Genomic DNA, 24,793 nt, shown 5'->3' with positions numbered 1-24,793 from the left:
TTTTTTAGTTTTCTTTTTCTCCTTTAATTGTCAGTTTTTTCCTTTTTTTAGTTTTTTTTCTTTTTCAGTTTTTTTGTTTTTTATTAGTTTTTATTTTTTTTCTTTTTACCTTTTTTTAGTTTTTTTTTCTTTTTTAGTTTTTTTTCTTCTTTTGTATTAATGCTAAAGCCAACATTCGAACCTGGAACCTCTCGGACCTAGAACCTCGGACCTTCTCTGTGTCCCCGTCGTCATTTGTATATCCCCCTGTGCCTTTTTTTGGTTTTTACCTTTGTTTTTGCTTTTTTAGTTTTTTTTCTTTTTTCTTTTTAGTTTTTTTTGTAGTTTTTACCCTTGTTTTTAGTTTTTTATTTTTATTCTTATTTTTTAGTTTTCTTTTTCTCCTTTATTTTTCAGTTTTTTCCTTTTTTAGTTTTTTTTTCTTTTTTAGTTTTTAGTTTTTTTTAGTTTTTTACCTTTTTTTAGTTTTTTTTTAGTTTTTGGTTTGTTTTGTAGTTTTTACTTTTTTTTTTAGTTATTTTTATTAGTTTTTAGTTTTTTTCTTTTTTAGGTTTTAGTTTTTTACCTTTTTTTTACTTTTTTTAGCTTTTTTATTTTTCTTTTTTTTGTTTTTTTTTGTAGTTTTTGTAAGGTTTGAACCTGGAACCTCTCGAACCTAGAACCTGGAACATACCGCATTACCAACTCAGCTACATCAGCTTTTATACTTTCGTTTTTGAATTGGTATATGATGAAATAATTCAGACGTCATATGCGGACAGACAGACAGACAGACATAACCCACAAACAACTTATTTATATATATATATATATATATATATATATATATATATATATATATATATATATATATATACTAGCTGTTGGGGTGGCGCTTCGCGCCACCCCAACACCTAGTTGGTGGGGGCGCTTCGCGCCCCCCCAAGCCCCCCCGCGCGCGTAAGTCGTTACGCGCCATAATAGTTACGCGCCATTGTAGTTGTGTCCCTATGTCCCACCTGTGAATATAGATAGATATATATATATGGTTTTAACTACGTAAAACTTGCGAATATACAACATTCTTTGCTGTCCCATTGTCTTTGCATATAAATAGATTGTCAGGTTTACCGACTCTTGAACATGCAACATATAATGGTCCATGGGAAAACAATCTGTATTCAGATCTATACCTCATGATTCTAATGATTGCCCTTGAGCTTTGTTGATGGTGATTGCTAATCGACCATTCCCTGTCCCGGTGTCCCGGTCGTCATTTACATCCCCCTGTTTCCCCCGGTGTCCCCGTTGTAGTTGTGTCCCTGTGTCCCGGTCGTCATTTATATTCCCTGTGTCCCGGGTCCCGGTCGTCATTTGTATCCCGGTGTCCCGGTCTGTATATACATTCGTTTTTTAGTTTTGTTTTTCTCCTTTATTTTTTTCCTTTTTTTTTCTTTTTTAGCTTATTTAGATTTTTAGATTTTTTAGTTTTTTTATTAGTTTTTAGTTTTTTTTTCTTTTTAGTTTTTTTGTCCCGGTCGTCATTTATATCCCCCTGTTTCCCCCGGTGTCCCCGTTGTAGTTGTGTCCCTGTGTCCCGGTCGTCATTTATATTCCCTGTGTCCCGGTCGTCATTTGTATCCCGGTGTACCGGTCTGTATATACATTCGTTTTTTAGTTTTGTTTTTCTCCTTTATTTTTTTCCTTTTTTTTTCTTTTTTAGTTTATTTAGATTTTTAGATTTTTTAGTTTTTTTATTAGTTTTTAGTTTTTTTTTCTTTTTAGTTTTTTTGTAGTTTTTACCTTCTTTTTAGTTTTGTTAATTTTTTTTTTTACTTGTGTCCTGGTCGTCATTTATACTCCCTGTGTCCCGGTGCTTTGTTGATTGCTAATCGAACATTCCTTTTGTCCTGGTCGCTTTCTCTTTGAGTGTCGTCATTTATTTTTTTCTTTTTTAGTTCTTTTAGTTTTTACCTTTTTTAGTTTTTTTTAGTTTTTAGTTTTTTTAGTTTTTTACCTTTTTTTAGTTTTTTTAGTTTTTTTAGTTTTTTAGCTTTTTTATTTTTTTTATTAGTTTTTAGTTTTTTTGTAGTTTTTGCCTTTTTTTTAGTTTTTTTAGTTTTTTAGCTTTTTTATTAGTTTTTAGTTTTTTTTGTAGTTTTTGCCTTTTTTTAGTTTTTTTAGTTTTTTAGCTTTTTTATTTTTTTTATTAGTTTTTAGTTTTTTTTGTAGTTTTTGCCTTTTTTTTCTCTTTGAGTGTCGTCATTTATTAGTTTTTTCCTTTTTTTTTTTTAGTTTTTTATTGGTTTTTACCTTTATTTTAGCTTATTTTTCAGTTTTTTCCTTTTTTTTAGTTTTTTTTTATTTTTTATTTTTTTTAGTTTTTTACCTTTTTTTAGTTTTTTTAGTTTTTTTAGTTTTTTAGCTTTTTTACTTTTTTTATTAGTTTTTAGTTTTTTTTTGTAGTTTTTGCCTTTTTTTAGTTTTTTCAGTTTTTTTTTTAGTTTTTTATTGGTTTTTACCTTTATAGTTTTTTTAGTTTTTTAGCTTTTTTATTTTTTTTATTAGTTTTTAGTTTTTTTTGTAGTTTTTGCCTTTTTTTAGTTTTTTCAGTTTTGACGTCACCTGATCCAGTTTTTTCAGGTGACGTCACCTGATCCATCCACACATCCACAGACAGACAACTTATTTTTATATATATAGATTCTTTGCTGTCCCATTGTCTGTGCATACAAAAAGATTGTCAGGTTTACCGGCTCTTGAACATGCAACATATGTCCACAAATTGTCCATGGGAAAAACAATCCGTATTCAGATCTATACCTCATGATTCTAGTGATTGCCCTTGAGCTTTGTTGATGGTGATTGCTAATCGACCATTCCCTGTCCCGGTCGTCATTTATATCCCCCTGTGCCCCCCGGCGTCCCCGTTGTAGTTGTGTCCCTGTGTCCCGGTCGTCATTTATGTTTTTTACTTATGTCCTGATCATTATGGCTTATGTATGGTCATTTATATTCCCTGTGTCCCGGTCGTCATTTGTATCCCGGTGTCCCGGTCTGTATATACATTTGTTTTTTAGTTTTGTTTTTCTCCTTTATTTTTTTCCTTTTTTCTTTTTTAGTTTATTTAGATTTTTAGATTTTTTAGTTTTTTATTAGTTTTTAGGTTTTTTTTTCTTTTTAGTTTTTTTGTAGTTTTTACCTTCTTTTTAGTTTTTTTATTTTTTTTTTTACTTATGTCCTGGTCGTCATTTATACTCCGTGTCCCGGTGCTTTGTTGATTGCTAATCGAACATTCCTTTTGTCCCGGTCGCTTTCTCTTTGAGTGTCGTCATTTATTTTTTTCTTTTTTAGTTCTTACCTTTTTTAGTTTTTTTTTAGTTTTTTATTGGTTTTTACCTTTTTTTTTATAGCTTTTTTAGTTTTTTTTCGTTTTTTCTTTTTACTTTTTTTTTTAGTTTTTATCTTTTTTATTTTTTTTTTATTTTTATTCTTGATTTTATTAGTTTTCTTTTTCTCTTCTATTTTTCAGTTTTTTCCTTTTTTTTAGTTTTTTTTTAGTTTTTAGTTTTTTTTAGTTTTTTACCTTTTTTTAGTTTTTTTTAGTTTTTTTAGTTTTTTAGCCTTTTTATTTTTTTTTATTAGTTTTTAGTTTTTTTGTAGTTTTTGCCTTTTTTTAGTTTTTTCAGTTTTTTTTTAGTTTTTAGTTTTTTACCTTTTTTAGCCTAAAATTTTATTAGTTTTCTTTTTCTCTTCTATTTTTCAGTTTTTTCCTTTTTTTTAGTTTTTTTTTTAGTTTTTAGTTTTTTTTAGTTTTTTACCTTTTTTTAGTTTTTTTAGTTTTTTAGCCTTTTTATTTTTTTTTATTAGTTTTTAGTTTTTTTGTAGTTTTTGCCTTTTTTTAGTTTTTTCCATGACGTCACCTGATCCATACACAGATCCACAGACAGACAACTTATTTTTATATAGATAGAAGATATATATAAAAATAAGTTGTTTGTCTGTCTGTCGACTGACGTCATGTTTGTGTGTCGACTGACGTCATGTTTGTCGACTGACGTCATTATAAGAATTCGGCTTTATGTCGTCATGAAGTTGTTTGTCGTCTGACGTCATAAAAATAAGTTGTTTGTCTGTCTGTCGACTGACGTCATGTTTGTGTGTCGACTGACGTCATGTTTGTCGACTGACGTCATTATAAGGATTGAGCTGTATGTCGTCATGAAGTTGTTTGTCGTCTGACGTCATGTTTGTCGACTAACGAAACTACAGACCGGGACACCGGGACACCAATGACGTGTTATGTCTGTTATAATGTAATAGAGGCAACAATCTTGACAGGGCCTTTTGAGGGTGAGGCTTTTCTTATTCCACGCATTTTCATGATTCCAATGGATCTGCCTTTTCAACCTAAAAGATTGCAATTCCCAATTTGATTAGCATATTTAGTTTTCAGTCCAGAACCACTAAAGCTATTATGTAAATATCAAAAATATTTATGTTGTCTGAGCAATAATTTTTAGTTTTTATTTCAAAATAGAAAATTACCTGACAATTTTAGAATTATATCTATCTATATATATAAAAATAAGTTGTCTGTCTGTGGATCAGGTGACGTCATGTTTCTGTGTCGACTGACGTCATGAAGTTAGTTGTCGTCATTTTTGCTATGACGGTGACGTCATTAAAGATATTTAAGACATATATGTTCACGTAGAAATCTATTAATGTTTAAGTTTAAAATGACTGATGAACTTACAATGGCAAAAGCCGATGAAGATGCTCAAAGAGTCTATGCCAAAAAACTTGCTGCTGATAGAGAAAGTCAGAAAAGAAAGCGTGCCGAGGAATCAAAAGAACAGCAAGGAAACAGGCTTGAGGCTAAAGAACGCAAAACCGCGCAGTTAGATGAAGATCCACCTGGACAGCGAGAGTCAAAACATATCAAAACTGAAAATGATAGCGATGATGATTGGGTTTGGGATCTTGACTTGGATAAGGTCATCAATGCCTACCAGATTTTAGTTAAAAAAACAAAGGTTCGGCGATATGTATTTCATAGTGAAGCTGAAAAATAAAGAAGAAGAAGAAAACTGAAAAAAGAAAAAATGCAAAAAACTAAAAAATACTAAAAAGAAAAAACACTCAAAGAGAAATTACAGACCGGGACACAAATGACGACCGGAACAGAGGGAATATAAATAACGACCGGGACACTCAAGGAGAAATTACAGACTGGGATACCGGGACACAAATGACGACCGGGACACAGGCAATATAAATGACGACCAGGACAACAATGGCAACACCCGAGGAAGCTGCTCAAAACGAATGTATTCACGCCGAAGTAGCTGAGTTGGTAAAGCGTTATGTTTCAGGTTCTAGGTCCGAGAGGCTCCAGGTTTGAACCTTGGCTTTAGCATTAATACAAAAGAAAACTAAAAAAGGTAAAAACTACAAAAAAACTAAAAAGAAAATATATATATATTTATATATATCATCTTTTCCACAAAAATAATAATTTAGTGCTTCTGCTTAAAAACAGCAATCGAATTGATGCCTCCTGATACGTAACTATCAACAAAGTGGCAATCGTTGTGGTCGGTGATCAGTTCTTACCTCGAGATAATATTCTTTATAGGCGAAACAATCAGTTGACAAGAATTGCTTAAACTCATCGATGCTACGATGCCCTACAATATCCTGACGAATATAAATGACGCCCGGGACACTCAAATAGAAATCACAGACTGGGACACCGGGACACAAATGACGACAGGGACACAGGGAATATAAATGACGACCCGGACACAGGGACACGACTACAACGGGGACGCCGGGGGGCACAAGGGGATATATAAATGACGACGGCAACAAAGGAAATGGTCGATTAGCAATCACCATCAACAAAGCTCAAGGGCAATCAATAGAATCATGAGGTATAGATCTGAATACGGATTGTTTTCCCATGGACCATTATGCGTTGCATGTTCAAGAGTCGGTAAACCTGACAATCTATTTATATGCACAGACGATGGGACAGCAAAGAATGTTGTATATTCGCAAGTTTTACGTAGTTAAAAACATATATATATATATATATATATATATATATATATATATATATATATATATATATATATATATATATATATATATATATATATATATATATATATAATATAAGTTGTTTGTCTGTCTGTCGACTGACGTCATGTTTTTGTGTCGACTGACGTCATGTTTGTCGACTGACGTCATGTTTGTCGACTGACGTCATTATAAGGATTGAGCTGTATGTCGTCATGAAGTTGTTTGTCGTCTGACGTCATGTTTGTAGACTAACGAAACTACAGACCGGGACACCGGGACACAAATGACGTGTTATAACGTAATAGAGGCAACAATCTTGACACGGCCTTTTGAGGGTGAGGCTTTTCTTATTCCACGCATTCTCATGATTCCAATGGATCTGCCTTTTCAACCTAAAAGATTGCAATTCCCAATTTGATTAGCATATTTAGTTTTTAGTCCAGAACCACTAAAGCTATTATGTAAATATCAAAAATATTTATCTTGTCTGAGCAATAATTTTTAGTTTTTATTTCAAAATAGAAAAATACCTGACAATTTTAGAATTATATCTATCTATATATATAAAAATAAGTTGTCTGTCTGTGGATCAGGTGACGTCATGTTTCTGTGTCGACTGACGTCATGAAGTTAGTTGTCGTCATTTTTGCTATGACGGTGACGTCATTAAAGATATTTAAGACATATATGTTCACGTAGAAATCTATTAATGTTTAAGTTTAAAATGACTGATGAACTTACAATGGCAAAAGCCGATGAAGATGCTCAAAGAGTCTATGCCAAAAAACTTGCTGCTGATAGAGAAAGTCAGAAAAGAAAGCGTGCCGAGGAATCAAAAGAACAGCAAGGAAACAGGCTTGAGGCTAAAGAACGCAAAACCGCGCAGTTAGATGAAGATCCACCTGGACAGCGAGAGTCAAAACATATCAAAACTGAAAATGATAGCGATGATGATTGGGTTTGGGATCTTGACTTGGATAAGGTCATCAATGCCTACCAGATTTTAGTTAAAAAAACAAAGGTTCGGCGATATGTATTTCATAGTGAAGCTGAAAAATAAAGAAGAAAAAGAAAACTGAAAAAAGAAAAAATGCAAAAAACTAAAAAATACTAAAAAGAAAAAACACTCAAAGACAAATTAGAGACCGGGACAAAAATGACGACCGGGACAGAGGGAATATAAATAACGACCGGGGCACTCAAGGAGAAATTACAGACTGGGATACCGGGACACAAATGACGACCGGGACACAGGCAATATAAATGACGACCAGGACAACAATGGCAACACCCGAGGAAGCTTCTCAAAACGAATGTATTCACGCCGAAGTAGCTGAGTTGGTAAAGCGTTATGTTTTAGGTTCTAGGTCCGAGAGGCTCCAGGTTGGAACCTTGGCTTTAGCGTTAATGCAAAAGAAGAAAAAAACTAAAAAAGGTAAAAACTACAAAAAAACTAAAAAGAAAATATATATATATATATTTATATATATCATCTTTTCCACAAAAATAATAATTTAGTGCTTCTGCTTAAAAACAGCAATCGAATTGATGCCTCCTGATACGCAACTATCAACAAAGTGGCAATCGTTGTGGTCGGTGATCAGTTCTTACCTCGAGATAATATTCTTTATAGGCGAAACAATCAGTTGACAAGAATTGCTTAAACTCATCGATGCTACGATGCCCTACAATATCCTGACGAATATAAATGACGCCCGGGACACTCAAATAGAAATCACAGACTGGGACACCGGGACACAAATGACGACGGGGACAGAGGAAATATAAATGACGACCCGGACACAGGGACACAACTACAACGGGGACGCCGGGGGGCACAGGGGGATATATAAATGATGACGGCAACAAAGGAAATGGTCGATTAGCAATCACCATCAACAAAGCTCAAGGGCAATCAATAGAATCATGAGGTATAGATCTGAATACGGATTGTTTTCCCATGGACCATTATGCGTTGCATGTTCAAGAGTCGGTAAACCTGACAATCTATTTATATGCACAGACGATAGGACAGGGCGCGTAACGACTTACGCGCGCGGGGGGATGGGGGGCGCGAAGTGCCACCCCAACAGCTAGTATATATATATATATATATATTATATATATATATATATATATATATATATATATATATATATATATATATATATATATATATATATATATATATATATATATATATATATATATAGACGTCATATAAGTCATATAAAGGAGAAAAAGAAAACTAAAAAATAAGAATAAAAATAAAAAACTAAAAAAAAGGGTAAAAACTACAAAAAAATAAAAAGAAAAAAGAAAAAAAACTAAAAAAGCAAAAAAAAATGTAAAAACCAAAAAAAAAGGCACAGGGGGATATATAAATGACGACGGGGACACAGAGAAGGTCCGAGGTTCTAGGTTCGAATGTTGGCTTTAGCATTAATACAAAAGAAGAAAAAAACTAAAAAAGAAAAAAAAACTAAAAAAAGGTAAAAAAGAAAAAAATAAAAACTAATGAAAAACAAAAAAAAACTGAAAAAGAAAAAAACTAAAAAAAGGAAAAAAACTGACAATTAAAGGAGAAAAAGAAAACTAAAAAAATTAAAATAAAAAAACTAAAAAAGGGAAAAACTACAAAAAAAACTAAAAAGAAAAAAGAAAAAAAAAGACGACCGGGACACTCAAAGAGAAATTACAGACTGGGACACCGGGATACAAATGACGACTGGGACGTGTGTGTCGACTGATGTCATGTTTGTGTGTCGACTGACGTCATGTTTGTGTGTTGACTGACGTCATGTTTGTCGACTATAAATGACGACTGGGACACAGGGACACAACTACAACGGGGACGCCGGTGGGGGCACAGGGGGATATATAAATGACGATGGAGACACAGGGAATGTTTGATTAGCAATCACCATCAACAAAACTCAAGTGCAATCATTAGAATAATGAGGTATAGATCTGAATACGGATTGTTGTTCCCATGGACAATTATATGTTGCATGTTCAAGAGTCGGTAAACCTGTAGTGGGACACAGGGACACAACTACAACGGCACGTAACTAATATGGCGCGTAACAACTTACGCTCGCGGAGGGGCTTATATATATATCTATATATATATAAATAAGTTGTCTGTCTGTGTGTCTGTCTGTCAGGTGACGTCATGTTTCTGTGTCGACTGACGTCATGAAGTTAGTTGTCGTCATTTTTGCTTTGACGGTGACGTCATTAATGGTATTTAAGACATGCGTTCACGGAAAAATATTTAATTGTAAAATGACTGAAGAACCTACAATGGCAACAGCCGAGGAAGCTGATCAAAGAGTCTATGCCAAAAAACTTGCTGCTGATAGAGAAAGTAAGAAAAGAAAGCGTGCCGAGGAATCACAAGAACAGCAAGAAAACAGGCTTGCAGCTGATAGAGAAAGTAAGAAAAGAAAGCGTGCCGAGGAATCACAAGAACAGCAAGAAAACAGGCTTGCGGCTAAAGAACGCAAAACCGCGCAGTTAGATGAAAATCCACCTGGAAAGCGAGAGTCAAAACATATCAAAACTGAAAATGATAGCGATGATGATTGGGTTTGGGATTTTGACTTGGATAAGGTCATCAATGCATACCAGATTTAAGTTAAAAAACAAAGGTTCGGCGATATGTACTTCATAGTGACGCTCATGTAAAAAACTAAAAAAAAACTAAAAAGAAAAAACACTCAAAGATAAATTACAGACCGGGACACAAATGACGACCGACACAGAGGGAATATAAATGACGACCAGGAACCACAAAGAAAAATTACAGACTGGGACACCCGGACACAAATCACGACCGGGAATATAAATGACTACCGGGACGCAGGGACACAACTACAACGGGGACGCCGGGGGCACAGGCGGGATATATAATTGACGACTGAGACACAGGGATTGTTTGAATAGAAATTACAGACCGGGACACAAATGACGACGGGGACACTGGGACACAGGGAATATAAATGACGACCGGGACACTCAAAGAGAAAATACAAACTGGGACACCAGGACACAAATGACGACCGGGACACAGGGAATATAAATGCTATTTATATGCACAGACAATGGGACAGCGAAGAATGTTGTATATTCGCATGTTTTACGTAGTTAAAAATATATATTTATATCTATCTCTATTCACAGGTGGGACACAGGGACACAGCTACAATGGCGCGTAACTAATATGGCGCGTAACGACTTACGCGCGCGGGGGGCTTGGGGGGGGGCGCGAAGCGCCCCACCAACTAGGTGTTGGGGTGGCGCGAAGCGAGTTGTGTGTATGCATGTTTGTTTGTTTGTAAAAAGAGCGTTTGCATATGACGTCATTATTAGTACATAAGGCTTTGTATATGCACAGACATATAAATATAAATGCTATTTATATGCACAGACAATGGGACAGCGAAGAATGTTGTATATTCGCATGTTTTACGTAGTTAAAAATATATATTTATATCTATCTCTATTCACAGGTGGGACACAGCTACAATGGCGCGTAACTAATATGGCGCGTAACGACTTACGCGCGCGGGGGGGCTTGGGGGGGCGCGAAGCGCCCCACCAACTAGGTGTTACCCCAACAGCTAGTATATATATATATATATATATATATATATATATATATATATATATATATATATATATATATATATATATATATATATATATATACATATATATATATATATATATAAATATATATATATATATATATATATAATATATATATATATATATATATATATATATATATATATATATATATATATATATATATATATATATATATATATATATATATATATATATATATATATATATATATATATATATATATCATGAAAAGAGAAATCACCAATGCAACAGCACAAACACATAAAAAAAAGAGACAGAAGGAGAAAAGGAAGACTGTTTTCCTAAATTAGTGATTAATATAGACCAGCACTTGAATGAGGCCTTAACCCTACTCATCCACACAATCACATAGGTCAAACAGCATAGCCAAACACCTGCCTATAGGGTTTCGGCACTTTAATTTGCATAAAAAAAGTCATTAAAAAAAATTTCATTAAAAAAAATTCTTGTATGTGAAAAACCTGACAGAAAGTAAATTGAGTTTTCCTTTGTTAGTTCAGTTTGGAAAACAATTTAAATAATCAATTTACTTTTCTAGTATGCAGAAAACAAGTCCTTTTGTGAAGATCTGACGGAAGGGAAATTCAGTTTTCCAATTATTCATGCAATTCGAACGCAACCAGATGATAATCAAGTAATCAGTATGTGTTTTATTTTCTTACTTTCACTATTAATTTCTTTTTTGCTATTCGTTTATTTAATTATTTTGTTTTACTCGCTATTGACGGCCTTCAGAGGGGAGTATTCATGTTTTTTTTTTCAATTGTTTTAGTTAACGAGGTTATAATAAAAATGAAATTGGAATTTTGAAAATGGCTAAAACTTTGAATAATATTGTTAATTTTGAAAGAAAGAAAAAACATAATTTTTTGCTTAAATAATAATTGAGTTCCTTTGGATTACATCCGGACGCTTTATCAGCACGAAGAATGGAAAAAATGAGGTGAGAAAAAAAATAACTTAAATATATTAACTCATACTTAAAAAGAGTGAAAAGCATAAACGCAATACAAAAAAACGAAAACAGATTCGGAGGGACTTGTTAATTTTGTTTGTTTAATTATTTTTGTGTGCCATTTGTGTCTTTTCTCATAATAATGTTTCAAATTATTGTTTAGACTAATGAAAATTAAAATTAATTTAATGCATAATTAAATCGTTATTAATAAATTTAATGCAACAATTTTATATCTATTAATTTAAACTGAATAGAAAAAATTTAATTGAAAAAGTGAAATTCAATACACTTATAAAGACATATTGCTAACATTAGTTTGTCTGAATACGTTATACTACGTGTGTTAAGAATTTTTTTGTGGGGAAGGGGGAAGGAAAAATGTGCATTTAAGGCCAAAAATTTTTTATTTTCAATTGGTAAAAATCTAATCCTTTGAGCAAATCTCAGAAGGTCTTACTATCCCCTCGCTTTGTACAGGTGTGACATCGTAACGATTAATAAAAAACAAGTTTTAAACTAATAATGAGTCATTTATGTTACCAAGTCCATGTGGTCCTAAGACGCAGAGGAGAATATTGGCGATCATTTCCCACTTTTGCATTAAATTACCAAGAAAACACTCTACATTATGCCTGGGGATGTTTTTATTGACAGCCTTTAATTTTTCGTAGAAATTGTCCTTGACATTTTCATCTGTTGACCCATTACCTTCAAAAAGGGTATATTACTCTTTTTCTCTGTCGTTTTCAAAGATATTGTAGCTTTTTTCCGAGTTAAAAATAAATTTTAGGAGAACAGTAAAATAACTCTATGAACTAAGATGTATGCATGTGCTCATTAGTTACCTAATGAGCTACAGTTAGTTACCTTGTACTGTTTGACAGTAAAATAACCCTATGAACTAAGATGTATGCATGTGCTCATTAGTTACCTAATGAGCTACAGTTAGTTACCACGAACTGTTTGACAGTAAAACAACTCTATGAACTAAGATTTATGCATGTGCTCATTAGTTACCTAATGAGCTACAGTTAGTTACCATGAACTGTCTGACAGTAAAATAACCCTATGAACTAAGATGTATGAATGTGCTCATTAGTTACCTAATGAGCTACAGTTAGTTACCATGAACTGTTTGACAGTAAAACAACTCTATGAACTAAGATTTATGCATGTGCTCATTAGTTACCTAATGAGCTACAGTTAGTTACCATGAACTGTTTGACAGTAAAATAACCCTATGAACTAAGATGTATGCATGTGCTCATTAGTTACATAATGAGCTACAGTTGGTTACCACGAACTGTTTGACAGTAAAATAACCCTATGAACTAAGATGTATGCATGTGCTCATTAGTTACCTAATGAGCTACAGTTAGTTACCATGAACTGTTTGACAGTAAAATAACTCTATGAACTAAGATTTATGCATGTGCTCATTAGTTACCTAATGAGCTACAGTTAGTTACCATGAACTGTTTGACAGTAAAATAACTCTATGAACTAATATGTATGCATGTGCTCATTAGTTACATAATGAGCTACAGTTGGTTACCACGAACTGTTTGACAGTAAAATAACCCTATGAACTAAGATGTATGAATGTGCTCATTAGTTACCTAATGAGCTACAGTTAGTTACCATGAACTGTTTGACAGTAAAACAACTCTATGAACTAAGATTTATGCATGTGCTCATTAGTTACCTAATGAGCTAAAGTTAGTTACCTTGAACTGTTTGACAGTAAAATAACTCTATGAACTAATATGTATGAATGTGCTCATTAGTTACCTAATGAGCTACAGTTAGTTACCATGAACTGTTTAACAGTAAAATAACCCTATGAACTAAGATGTATGCATGTTTTCATTAGTTACATAATGAGCTACAGTTGGTTACCACGAACTGTTTGACAGTAAAATAACTCTATGAACTAAGATTTATGCATGTGCTCATTAGTTACATAATGAGCTACAGTTAGTTCCCTCATCCCTCCATCGCACTTCCTGGCTGAAGGGCCATGAGACGGACATCAGCACTGCCGGTTCAGATCTTAAGGGTCTAGTGCCGCATCCTTTACCCTTTTTTTACGAAAACCGCTGCCACTCTTGATCTTTTCTTCGGGGTTATAATCAGGACCCTATTAAAAAGAGAAGGGTCTCTTGGATGTGGGCTGTAAAAAACAAGTAGAAACAACAGGGACTTTGTTTTTAGGACAAGGGAGTTTAACCTTAAATGAATATTTTGACCCATATCCAAGGGCCGTACTCAGCGAAACAACGAATGAAAATATAAAATAAACTCACATTAAAATATGACCATGCACTCTAAAATCTTTTTAAAAACAGTCCTAACATTCTTACTTCAAGGAAGCTCAGCCAGTTCCACCCAATTTTTATGGCAGTTGGTATTAACCAAGTGACATATAGCAATCGCCAATTCTGTCGGTCTGTCTGTCTGTCTGTCGGTCCTGGTTTTGCTACTTTAGGCACTTCCAGGTAAGCTAGGACGATGAAATTTGGCAGGCGTATCAGGGACGGGACCAGCTTAAATTAAAAAATAGTCGTTTTCCCAATTTGACCATCTGGGGGGGGGGGGAGTGGGGGGCCGGTTAATTCGGAAAAAATAGAAAAAATGAAGTATTTTTAACTTATGAATGGGTGAAGGGATCTTAATGAAAATTGATGTTTGGAATGATATTGTGTCTCAGAGCTCTTATTTTAAGTCCCGACCGGATCTGATGACATTGGGGGGAGTTGGAGGGGGGAAACCTCTAAATCTTGGAAAACACTTAGAGTGGAGGGATCGGGATGAAACTTGATGGGAAAAATAAGCACAAGTCCCAGATACATGATTGACATAATCGGAACGGATCTGCTCTCTTTGGGGTAATTGGGGGGGGGGGGGGGCTAATTCTGAAAAATTAGAAAAAATGAGGTATTTTTAGCTTACGAACGGGTGATCGGATCTCAATGAAATTTGATATTTAGAAGGATATCGTGGCTCAAAGCTCTTATTTTAAACCCGACCAGATCTGGTGACATTGGGGGGGAAGTTGGGAGGGGGAAACCTATAACTTGAAAAACACTTAGAGTGGAGGGATCGGGATGAAACTTGGAGGAAAAAATAATCACGAGTCCTAGATACATGATTGACATAACCGGAACGGATCCGCTCTCTTTGGGGTGGTTGGGGGAGGGGTTAATTCTGAAAAATTAGAAAAAATGAGGTATTTTTAACTTACGAACGGGTTATCGGATCTCAATGAAATTTGATATTTAGAAGGATATCGTGTCTCAAAGCTCTTATTTTAAATCCTGACTGGATCTGGTGACGTTGGGGGAAGTTTTGGGCGGGGGAACCTAAAATCATGGAAAACGCTTAGATTGGAGGGATCGGGATTAAACTTGGTGGGAAAAAAAGCAGAAGTCTTACATACGTGATTTACATAATTGGAACGGATCCGATCTATTGGGGGGGGGGTTAATTCTGAAAAAAAATGACGTATTTTTAGCTTGCGAAGGAGTGATCGGATCTTCATGAAACTTCATATTTAGAAGGACCTCGTAACTCAGATCTCTTATTTTAAATCTCAACCGGATCAAGCGTAATTGGGGGGGCAGTTGGGGGGGACCGGAAATCTTAGAAAATACTTAAAGCGTGAGATCAGGATGAAACTGGATGGGAAGAATAAAAACCTGTCTAAGATACGTGACTGACATAACCGGACCGGATCTGCTCTCTTTGGTGGAATTGGAGGGGGGGTCGGATCTTAATGAATTTTGATATTTAGAAGGACATCGTGACTCAGAGCTCTTATTTTAAATCCTGACCGGCATAAAGCCTCTTATTTTCCTTTTTAATTCAATCTATTGATTCATAGAATTTTGTTAGAGCTCATAAAATATGATCTCTTGGCTCTTAGCTCTTCTCGCCTCGTCACAAGTGCCATATGAGCTCTTAGCTCTTGTTTATTTTGGGAAGGGGTATCCAGTAATGGGAACGCTTTTCATCTTCTGCCTCATATACTTTTTGCTTGACTTGCAATCCTTTGTTCTTCTGGGCAGGTGTTCTTTATCGTTAATTATTTGGCTTGGAATGGGGGTCAGTGGTGTGACTCTATAAGCTGAGCCAAAGTCGACTCAGTATGATATCTTGAGGAATCAAATCAATTGATTTGTTTAAAAGGTAAAGTTAAAAGTCTTACTTTGAATTTCTCTAGTCCTACTATGTAGCATAGGGCTTTCAGTGGCTCTAATAATCTTTAAATACTATTAAACCCATGGCTTGGTACCAAAGTTTCCTCTCTTATCAGTTCATGATGTTCTATGACTTCAAGTAACTGTCACTCTTACTTCATTTTGAAGTTCAAATCAAGTTTTTCCTGGGTGCTCTTACTTCATATTATCGTTCACTCGGGACAAAAAAAAAACTTATAGAGATCAGTTGTGCCCCAAGGTGAATCTAATTAAACTTTATATTTTATTCGAATAAAACAGTTTATTCGAGTAAAACTGACTAGTGTGAATTGGTTAAGTCTCAGGGATAATTGTACCTTGAGTCTTTGGGGTGGCCTGACTCATCGGCTTCGAATTGAATCGTACTCTTACTCTTAACTTTATCCTTAGAATAAATGATTTTTTAGCTTCCATTGTCTTTCCATTTACAGACAATGTAACAAATGAAAATGTAGTAAAAACGGGTATATATCTTAATCAAAGCAGTGGACAAAACAAAAATATTTCGAACTCTAACCATACCAGAGAGAGCCTAATTTATTGTTGTGTATTGCTTATCTGTGCTGTATGGTGATATTGGTAGTCATTAAGATGTGAGCTTTGTTTATTGTTTTTGCTTTCCTTTTCTTTGTATGTTTTGTTTAATTTAGCTTAATTCATTTTTTCCTTTTTTTTACTGGTAATAAAAACTTCAGAATGTGAAGCCGAAATATTCAGATTTCTTTTTCATCATTTAAAATTTGTTGCTTTTTTTGTTTTATCCACTGCTTTGTATAAAACATTGCACCCGTTTTTATTATGTTCTCATTTATAAAGTTCCTTAGAATGATTTCAAGCATTTTGCCTTGAAGTCAGTTGTACTTTAACTTCGTCATGCAGTTTATACGAAAATAAAATGAACTAATAGTGATCAGTTAGGCCTGGAGTTAAGTTGCACCTTGATATCTTGAGGGGATCTAGCTATTTGGCCCCGTAAGTGAATCATTCTCTAACGTGTTACTCGATTACCTGTGCTCTTCGAGGTAAACCATACCTCGATGCCTAGGTGTGTATTGGAGCTCGTGGCCAATTTCTTGATTGGTTTAAGTATCAGAGGCAACGTTATAGCGTTCCCTATAGTAAAGGCCAAACGGCTCCAATGTGTTACTTGATTATCCGAGCTCTTACTCTATGGTCTCGAGGTAAACCAAACCTCGATGCCTAGGAGCGTATTGGAGCTCGTGGCCAATTTCTTGATTGGTTTAAGCATCAAAGGCAACGTTATAGCGTTGCCTATAGTAAAGGCCACATCTCTCCAATGTGTAACTCGATTATCCGTGCTGTCACTGAAAAGGATAAGGTACACGTATAAACAATAAAAAATGGTTAATAATTCAAAAGGGAATCATGACATTATGTATATTTGAAAAAAGGGTCATAACCAAACGTTGTCGAAGAGGAAATACACCCACCTCCCTAAATGTACATTTAATGTATTGTATTTAAAGTATATTTTTACTTTTGCTTTGAATATGTACAAAATTATCCTAAAAGAAACTTATCCATAACATTTTTCCTAGTAGGGGCCACATTTGTCAGTACATTTCTCTTCGTCCTAATAACTATCAACAAGCAGCCTTGTCAAAAATATCGGATATAAAAATGGCCAGACGCCATAACCCCACCCTGCTGCGCACCAAGGAAACGCAGCTAAGATTTTCACAACCATACACTACCCTCTCCTAAAAAATACTGTAGTAACCACGTTTTCTAGGGCCCAGCGCATTTTTCTGTGACCCCCCTCCCGCAATCATTTTATTTGTCATACTATCCCTTTGGCTGCTGAATTTTAAACGTAGGGTAAATTTTCGCCGTGGGGGGTGGTGGGTAATTTACTCTGGGAGAAATTTTCCGGAGGAAATTCTGCAGGAGCCATATTGGAAACATAGCAAAAACTTGCTAATTTGGCACCGTCCAAAAGTCTTTGCTTCTTGCTCTTAGTATTATTTTAAGCAAACATTTTTTTTTTGTTTAAACTCAATTCATTTTTAGATATTCTGAGACAACGAACGACCAATCCTGAAGTAAAACTGTACTGTGTCAATTTGCTGGAGAAGTTCGGGTCGCTTGAATATACTAGAAAAACTATGATGGGCCTTGATGATTCTGCACGATGTGAAATAAAACGCCTAGGTGGTAATCCTGATCTCCAAAAGCTTCTAGATGAATTGAAAACTTGGTAGTTCACTTTTTTATTTGTATATTTGTTTTTTGTTTCATTTTTTTGCTTGGAGTATTTAAGTAAAATAAAAAAATTATTTTTATATTTGCAAAAGTTTTTTTTTGCATATTTGATAGCCTTATTGTCGGTCATGTGCATTCTTGAATTTTTTATTGTCGAAGAGACGATTTTAAATGAATTAAAAATTGGTAGTTCACTTGTTTATTTTTATTTTATTTTCAGGATCGCTTCTTTTGTGCTTGGAATATCTAAAGAAAATTCTTTATTTTATATTTGCAAAAGTTGTTTTTGTCCATATTTGATCGTTTTTTTGTAGGGGTTTCTGAATCCTTGGAATTTATTGCCGAAGAACAGTTTTTAAGTAAATTAAAAAACTGTGTATTTCAATTATTAATTTACATTTTATTTTCAGTTTTTTTCTTCTGTCTAAATAAAATCTCTTTGTTTTATATTTGCAAGTTTTTTTGTCCACAGATAGTCCGTTTATCGATAATCCGAATTGCTGAATGTTAATGTCAAGAAAATCTCTAAAATGAACTAAAAAAGCGGTAGCTCCCTTGTTTATTGGGTAATTTATTTTTGTTTCCCTTTTTTTGCTTGAAGTATCGGAAGAAAATTATTAATTCTTAGAGTTGCAAATTTTGTTTTTATCCATATACAGATTATCCTTTTCGGCCATCCATTTAGGGCCAAACGAAAACATTTTTTTTAGGGCCATTCGGGGGGGGGGGGGGTCCCCCGGATGGGGTGGGAAGAGATCATAAAAAATGATTTAAATGACATCAAAACTTCTTGGGAGGGTTTAAAGAGAGACGCTCGGAATAGATTTAAACGTTATGAAGAGCGTGCGTAGTTGTTTTCGTCTCAGGCGGCTTCATCCTGTAGTAAGCTATTAGTAGTAGTAGTAATCGAAAGGCTGATAGATGAGCGAAGTGTGAAGTTCTTTTGAAACAAAATGGCTTTTCCTGTTTATTAGATTCTGTTTGAAGTTGATTAGGTTCTAGAGAAGGAGCATATCCAGCTGTGTCTCAGGCAGCTTAGTGCTATAGTGTGTTGTTAGTACGAGTAGAAGTAAGAATAGATGACCTTTTTGTCGTTCCTTTTTAGTTTGACTGCCGAGGATCAACCAAAATATTAGCATCGTCAATTCCTGATCTTCGAGTCGAAAAGTTCAAAAACAAATCGTACAAAATAATATTATGGAGGATTAAGGATTGCTGAAAATCAAACATAATTTGAGAACAAAATGGCGATTTTCTTAAATTTGTTCTCCGGAATTATCTGAAAGTTTTGAGATAATTAATTTTTCAGAAAGTATTCTGAATTACTGGAATATACAGGTTAAAAAAATTTTGATTTAAAAGGCGAAATGTCTATTAATAATTCATTCGATTAAAATTATTTATGATTTGGATTGTTAATGAAAAGAGCCCTTAAACCCGTGACTGAGATTTTTCATATATTTAAATTGTCATTATAGTATATCATTTCAATCATCCTGACTGTCATATTTTGGCAAAATGCATGGAATATAAAGTTAACATTTTTCTTCAGACCCTTCTTTCTATTGGTAAGTCCAAATTACTTATTTAAACCGTTGAAATTTTAATTATATTCCATTTTCCTGCATGTATCGCGATTGATTTTAAATAAACTGGAAAATTATACCCTTTATAAATTGTACTCACCAGAAAAGCGACGGTTAACCTGTTCTAATCAAATACTATGGTTTAAATACAGGTAGCTTGGGAAAATTTATGAACCACATCCACAAAGCAGAGGAGGACCCTAGGCCTCAGCATATTCAGAGCTTTATTCTTTGCTCTGTCTAATTTGGACATTGGTCTAACCCCTCCCCGACATTTGGACATTGGTTAATCCCTTGCTGACATGTCTGTAAGTGAAGCAGAAAAAGGCTACTCCTGAGAAGCTTTGTATTTATTCTTGAGACCCTTTTTTCTATTGGTAAGTTCACAGTCCCTTCCCGATATCTAATTTGAGCATTAGTTAATCCCTTGCCGACATGTCTGTAATTGAAGCAGAAAAAGACTACTCCTGAGAAGTTTTGTATTTATTCTTGAGACTCTTCTTTCTGTTGGTAAGTCCAAAGTCCCTCCCCGATATCTAATTTGAACATTAGTTAATCCCTTACCGACATGTCTGTAAGTGAAGCAGAAAAAGACTACTCCTGAGAAGTTTTGTATTTATTCTTGAGAACTTTTTTCCTGTTGGTAAGTTTAAAGTCCCTTCCCGATATCTAATTTGAACATTGGTTAATCCCTTGCCGACATGTCTGTAAGTGAAGCAGAAAAAGACTACTCCTGAGAAGTTTTGTATTTATTCTTGAGACCCTTCTTTCTGTTGGTAAGTCCAAAGTCCCTCACCGATATCTAATTTGAACATTGGTTAATCCCTTGCCGACATGTCTGTAAGTGAAGCAGAAAAAGACTACTCCTGAGAAGTTTTGTATTTATTCTTGAGACCCTTCTTTCTGTTGGTAAGTCCAAAGTCCCTCACCGATATCTAATTTGGACATTGGTTAATCCCTTGCCGACATGTCTGTAAGTGAAGCAGAAAAAGACTACTCCTGAGAAGTTGAGTATGCTCAAATCCCTGTTTGGGAGTCGTAATAATAATTTTCAAGCCCATAAACAAAATCAATCGGCAGTAAAACAAGCGCCGCTTGTGAGAGTGTGCTACAAATAAAAATAACAACAAATATAAGGCATAAGATGTCGGAGGGTAAACCGTGTTCTGAGAAATACGTACACGATATTATAACTATATGATAATATAACTCCCAAGCAAAAATTGTCATAAATTTAATAATATTACGATCATTTCCAGAGAGAAACCTTGTTACTCGTTAATTCTGGCTCAAAATAACTGACTAATCCCGAATTACTTGTTTAAAACTGTAAAAATTTCAGTTTTTATGGCACTTGGTATTAACCATGTGACATATAGCAATCGCAAATTCTGTCGGTCTGTCGGTCCCGGTTTTGCTACTTTAGGCACTTCCAGGTAAGCTAGGACGATGAAATTTGACAGGCGTATCCGGGACCGGACCAGATTAAATTAGAAATAGTGGTTTTCCCGATTTGACCAGTGCGGGGGGGGGGTCCGTTAATTCGGAAAAAATAGAAAAATTGAAGTATTTTTAACTTACGAACGGTTGATCAGATCTTAATGGAATTTGATGTTTGGAAGAATATTGTGTCTCAGAGCTGTTTTAAATTCCGACAGGATCTGGTGACATTGGGGGGGGGGAAGTTGGGAGAGGGATCGGGATGAAACTTGGTGGGAAAAATAAGCACAAGTCCTAGATACATGATTGACATAACCGGAAAGGATCCGCTCTCTTTGGGGTAGTTTTTTTTTTTGGGGGGGGGTTAATTCTGAAAAATTAGAAAAAATGAGGTATTTTTAACTTACGAACTGGTGATCGGATCTCAATGAAATTTGATATTTAGAAGGATATCGTGTCTAAGAGCTCTTATTTTAAATCCTGAACAGATCTGGTGACATTGGGGGGGGAGTTGGGAGGGGGAAACCCAAAACTTGAAAAACGCTTAGAGTGGAAGGATCGGGATGAAACTTGGTGGGAAAAATAAACACAAGTCCTAGATACATGATTGACATAACCGGAACGGATCCGCTCTATTTGGGGTAGTTGGGGGGGGGGGGTAATTCTGAAAAATTAGAAAAAATGAGGCATTTTTAACTTACGAACGGGTTATCGGATCTCAATGAAATTTGATATTTAGAAGGATATCGTGTCTCAGAGCTCTTATTTTAAATCCCGACCGGATCTGGTGACATGGGGGGGGGGGGGGCTGGGAGGGGGAAACCTAAAACTTGTAAAACACTTTAGAGTGGAGGGATCGGGATGAAACTTGGTGGGGAAAATAATCACAGGTCCTAGATACATGACTGACATAAACGGAACGGATCCGCTCTCATTGGGGTAGCTGGGGGGGGGGGTTAATTCTGAAAAATTAGAAAAAATGAGGTATTTTTTAACTTACGACTGGGTGATCGGATCTCAATAAAATTTTACATTTAGAAGGATAACGTGTCTCAAAGCCCTTATTTTAAATGCCGACCAGATCTGGTGCATTGGGGGGAGTTTGGGGTGGGGGAACCTAAAATCATGGAAAACGCTTAGATTGGAGGGATCGGGATGAAACTTGGTGGGAAAAATAAGCAGAAGTCTTAGATACGTGATTTACATAATTAGAACGGATCCGCTCTATTGGGGGAGGGGGAGTTAATTCTGAAAAATCAGAAAAAATGACTTATTTTTAACTTACGAAGGAGTGACCGGATCTTCATGAAACTTCATATTTAGAAGGACCTCGTGACTCAGATCTCTTATTTTAAATCTCAACCGGATCCAGCGTAATTGGGGGGGGCAGTTGAGGGGAACCGGAAATCTTAGAAAATACTTAAAGCGGTGAGATCAGGATGAAACTGGATGGGAAGAACAAAAACATGTCTAAGACACGTGACTGACATAATCGGACTGGATCTGCTCTCTTTGGTGGAGTCGGAGGGGGGGGGGCGGTAATTTTGAAAATTGAGGAATTCGTAACTTACGAAACGGTGACCAGATCTTAATGAAATTTGATATTTAAAAGGGTCTTGCGCTTTAAAGCTCTAATTTTAAACTCCGACCAGATCCTGTGACATTGGGGGGAGTTGGAGGGGAAACCAGAATTCTTGGAAAACGTGAAAATTGGGGTATGTTTATTTTACGATTAGGTGATCGGATCTTAATGAAATTTGATGTTTAGAAGGAATTCATGTCTCAGAGCTCTTATTTCATATCCCGAATAGATCTTTTGACATTGGGGGGAGTTTGAGGGGGAAATCTTGGAAAACATTTGGAGTGGAGGAATCGGGATGAATCTTGGTGGATAGAATAAGCAAATGTCCTTGATACGTGATTGACGGAGTCGTACTGGATTCGCTCTCTTTGGTGGAGTTGGGGGGAGAGGTTCAGTGATTTGGCGAGTTTGGTGCTTCTGGACGTGCTAGGACGATGAAAATTGGTAGGCGTGTCAGGGAGCTACATAAATTGACTTGACAAAGTCATTTTCCCAGATTCGACCATCTGGGGGGCTAAAGGGAGAGGAAAAATTAGAAAAAATTATTTATTTATAACATACTAGTGGGTGATCGGATCTTAATGAATTTTTATATTTAGAAGGACATCGTGACTCAGAGCTCTTATTTTAAATCCTGACCGGCATTAAGTCTCTTATTTTCCTTTTAAATCAATCTATTGACTCATAGAATTTTGCTAGAGCTCATACCATATGATCTCTTGGCTCTTCTTGCCTCGTCAGAAGTGCCATATGAGCTCTTAGCTCTTGTTTTATTTATCTTTCTGCATCATTTAAAATAATCAAATTTATTAAAGTCTAATAACCTTTGAACAATTTTTGAAAATTTGTTTCTTATTTGGCAAAACTTACTTTTTTTTAGACCTTCTGATTTGTTCTGGCAAATTTGTGAGCCACACAACAGGGGAGGCTCCTCCCTATTACATTCAGAGCTTCATTCTTTGCTCCCTCTAATTTTGGTACAGATTTAATCCCTCCCCCTCGTCTGCGCGCGTGTCTGTAAGTGGAGTAAATTTAGCATATGTAACTGCTTAGAAGAAGATAAGAGCGTTAACAATGTATTATTGAGGGTTTGCCTTAAAAAACAACTACTAAAGCGTTTCATTCAAAAACGGCCCAAGAAGACCCTAAAGTGCCCCTGCGTCCTAGGGTGTAGCGCTGAAAAGGCACTAAAGCATACCCATAACAACACTGACGATGGGGACTCCGTTATTAACTTTTTCATTTTTTTTGTTAATTATCAAATTCAATCCAGCTCTTAAAAATGGATCACCTTTTTTTTACACCTTTTGGCTCCTTGATTTCACCAAAAGGTGTTTCAACGTAAAAAGGAGTGAGCCACTAATTTGTGAGCCACAGAACAGGGGAGGCTCCTCCCTAAAATTTTTTCTTTGCTCCCTCTAATTTGGGTAGAGACTTATCCCTCCCCTCTTCGGCATACGTATCTGTAAGTGAAGTATCCAACCTGAGAATTTTACTTGATGGCAAGATTGACGATTCGAGAGTCCAAATTACAGATCCATTATAGGGTTGTCAATTGAAGCCATATTGTTACAATTGGAGCCTACCTTATACCCTCCATTAGAGAATTCCACAACGGCTTTCCCCTCAATTTTATTTACATATTCTATTTTATTCAGTTTTATTACATATTTTATAACACCTCAAATCAGTCAAGCCGTGACTGATTTGACATTGCTTCACTATTGTTGTGAAATATACATATAAAGAGTAAATATACATACATAATAAAATAGTGAATCTTTGAGCATAAAAAGGCATCAAATTTTGAGGCCTGAGCAAAATAATGATCATAATAGCTTGCCCTTTGTTTTGCATGATGGCGTTTTGGTATACTTAAACCCTCCAAAAATTGGAAAACGTTCAAATTTTCAAAATCTATCTTTTCTCCCTAAATACATTAAACTCTTTTTTTGTAATCCCTGAAAAAAATTCACCGCCGGTACTCCAATCCGCCGACAACAAATTCTTGAATTATACA

At 35.2% G+C, this 24,793-nt stretch overlaps 1 protein-coding gene across 2 annotated transcripts in view; it reads left to right on the top strand.

Moving 5' to 3' along the window:
• Window positions 1-18,245, top strand: part of LOC136038843 (terpene synthase-like) — a 57,053-nt gene extending 38,808 nt beyond the window's left edge. For both annotated transcript variants that reach the window (XM_065722257.1, XM_065722258.1), the window contains exons 6-7: window positions 11,285-11,387; window positions 17,974-18,245. In XM_065722257.1, coding sequence (XP_065578329.1) covers window positions 11,285-11,387; window positions 17,974-18,164 — 294 coding nt within the window. In that variant the 3' untranslated portion in view covers window positions 18,165-18,245. The remainder of the gene's footprint in view (window positions 1-11,284; window positions 11,388-17,973) is intronic.
• Window positions 18,246-24,793: the final 6,548 nt, after the last annotated feature.

This window comes from Artemia franciscana, chromosome 18 (assembly GCF_032884065.1).
Source record: "Artemia franciscana chromosome 18, ASM3288406v1, whole genome shotgun sequence".
NCBI lineage: Eukaryota > Metazoa > Arthropoda > Branchiopoda > Anostraca > Artemiidae > Artemia > Artemia franciscana.
The sequence above is the reverse complement of the archived record's forward strand: the minus strand, read 5'-3'. Positions and strand labels throughout refer to the sequence as shown.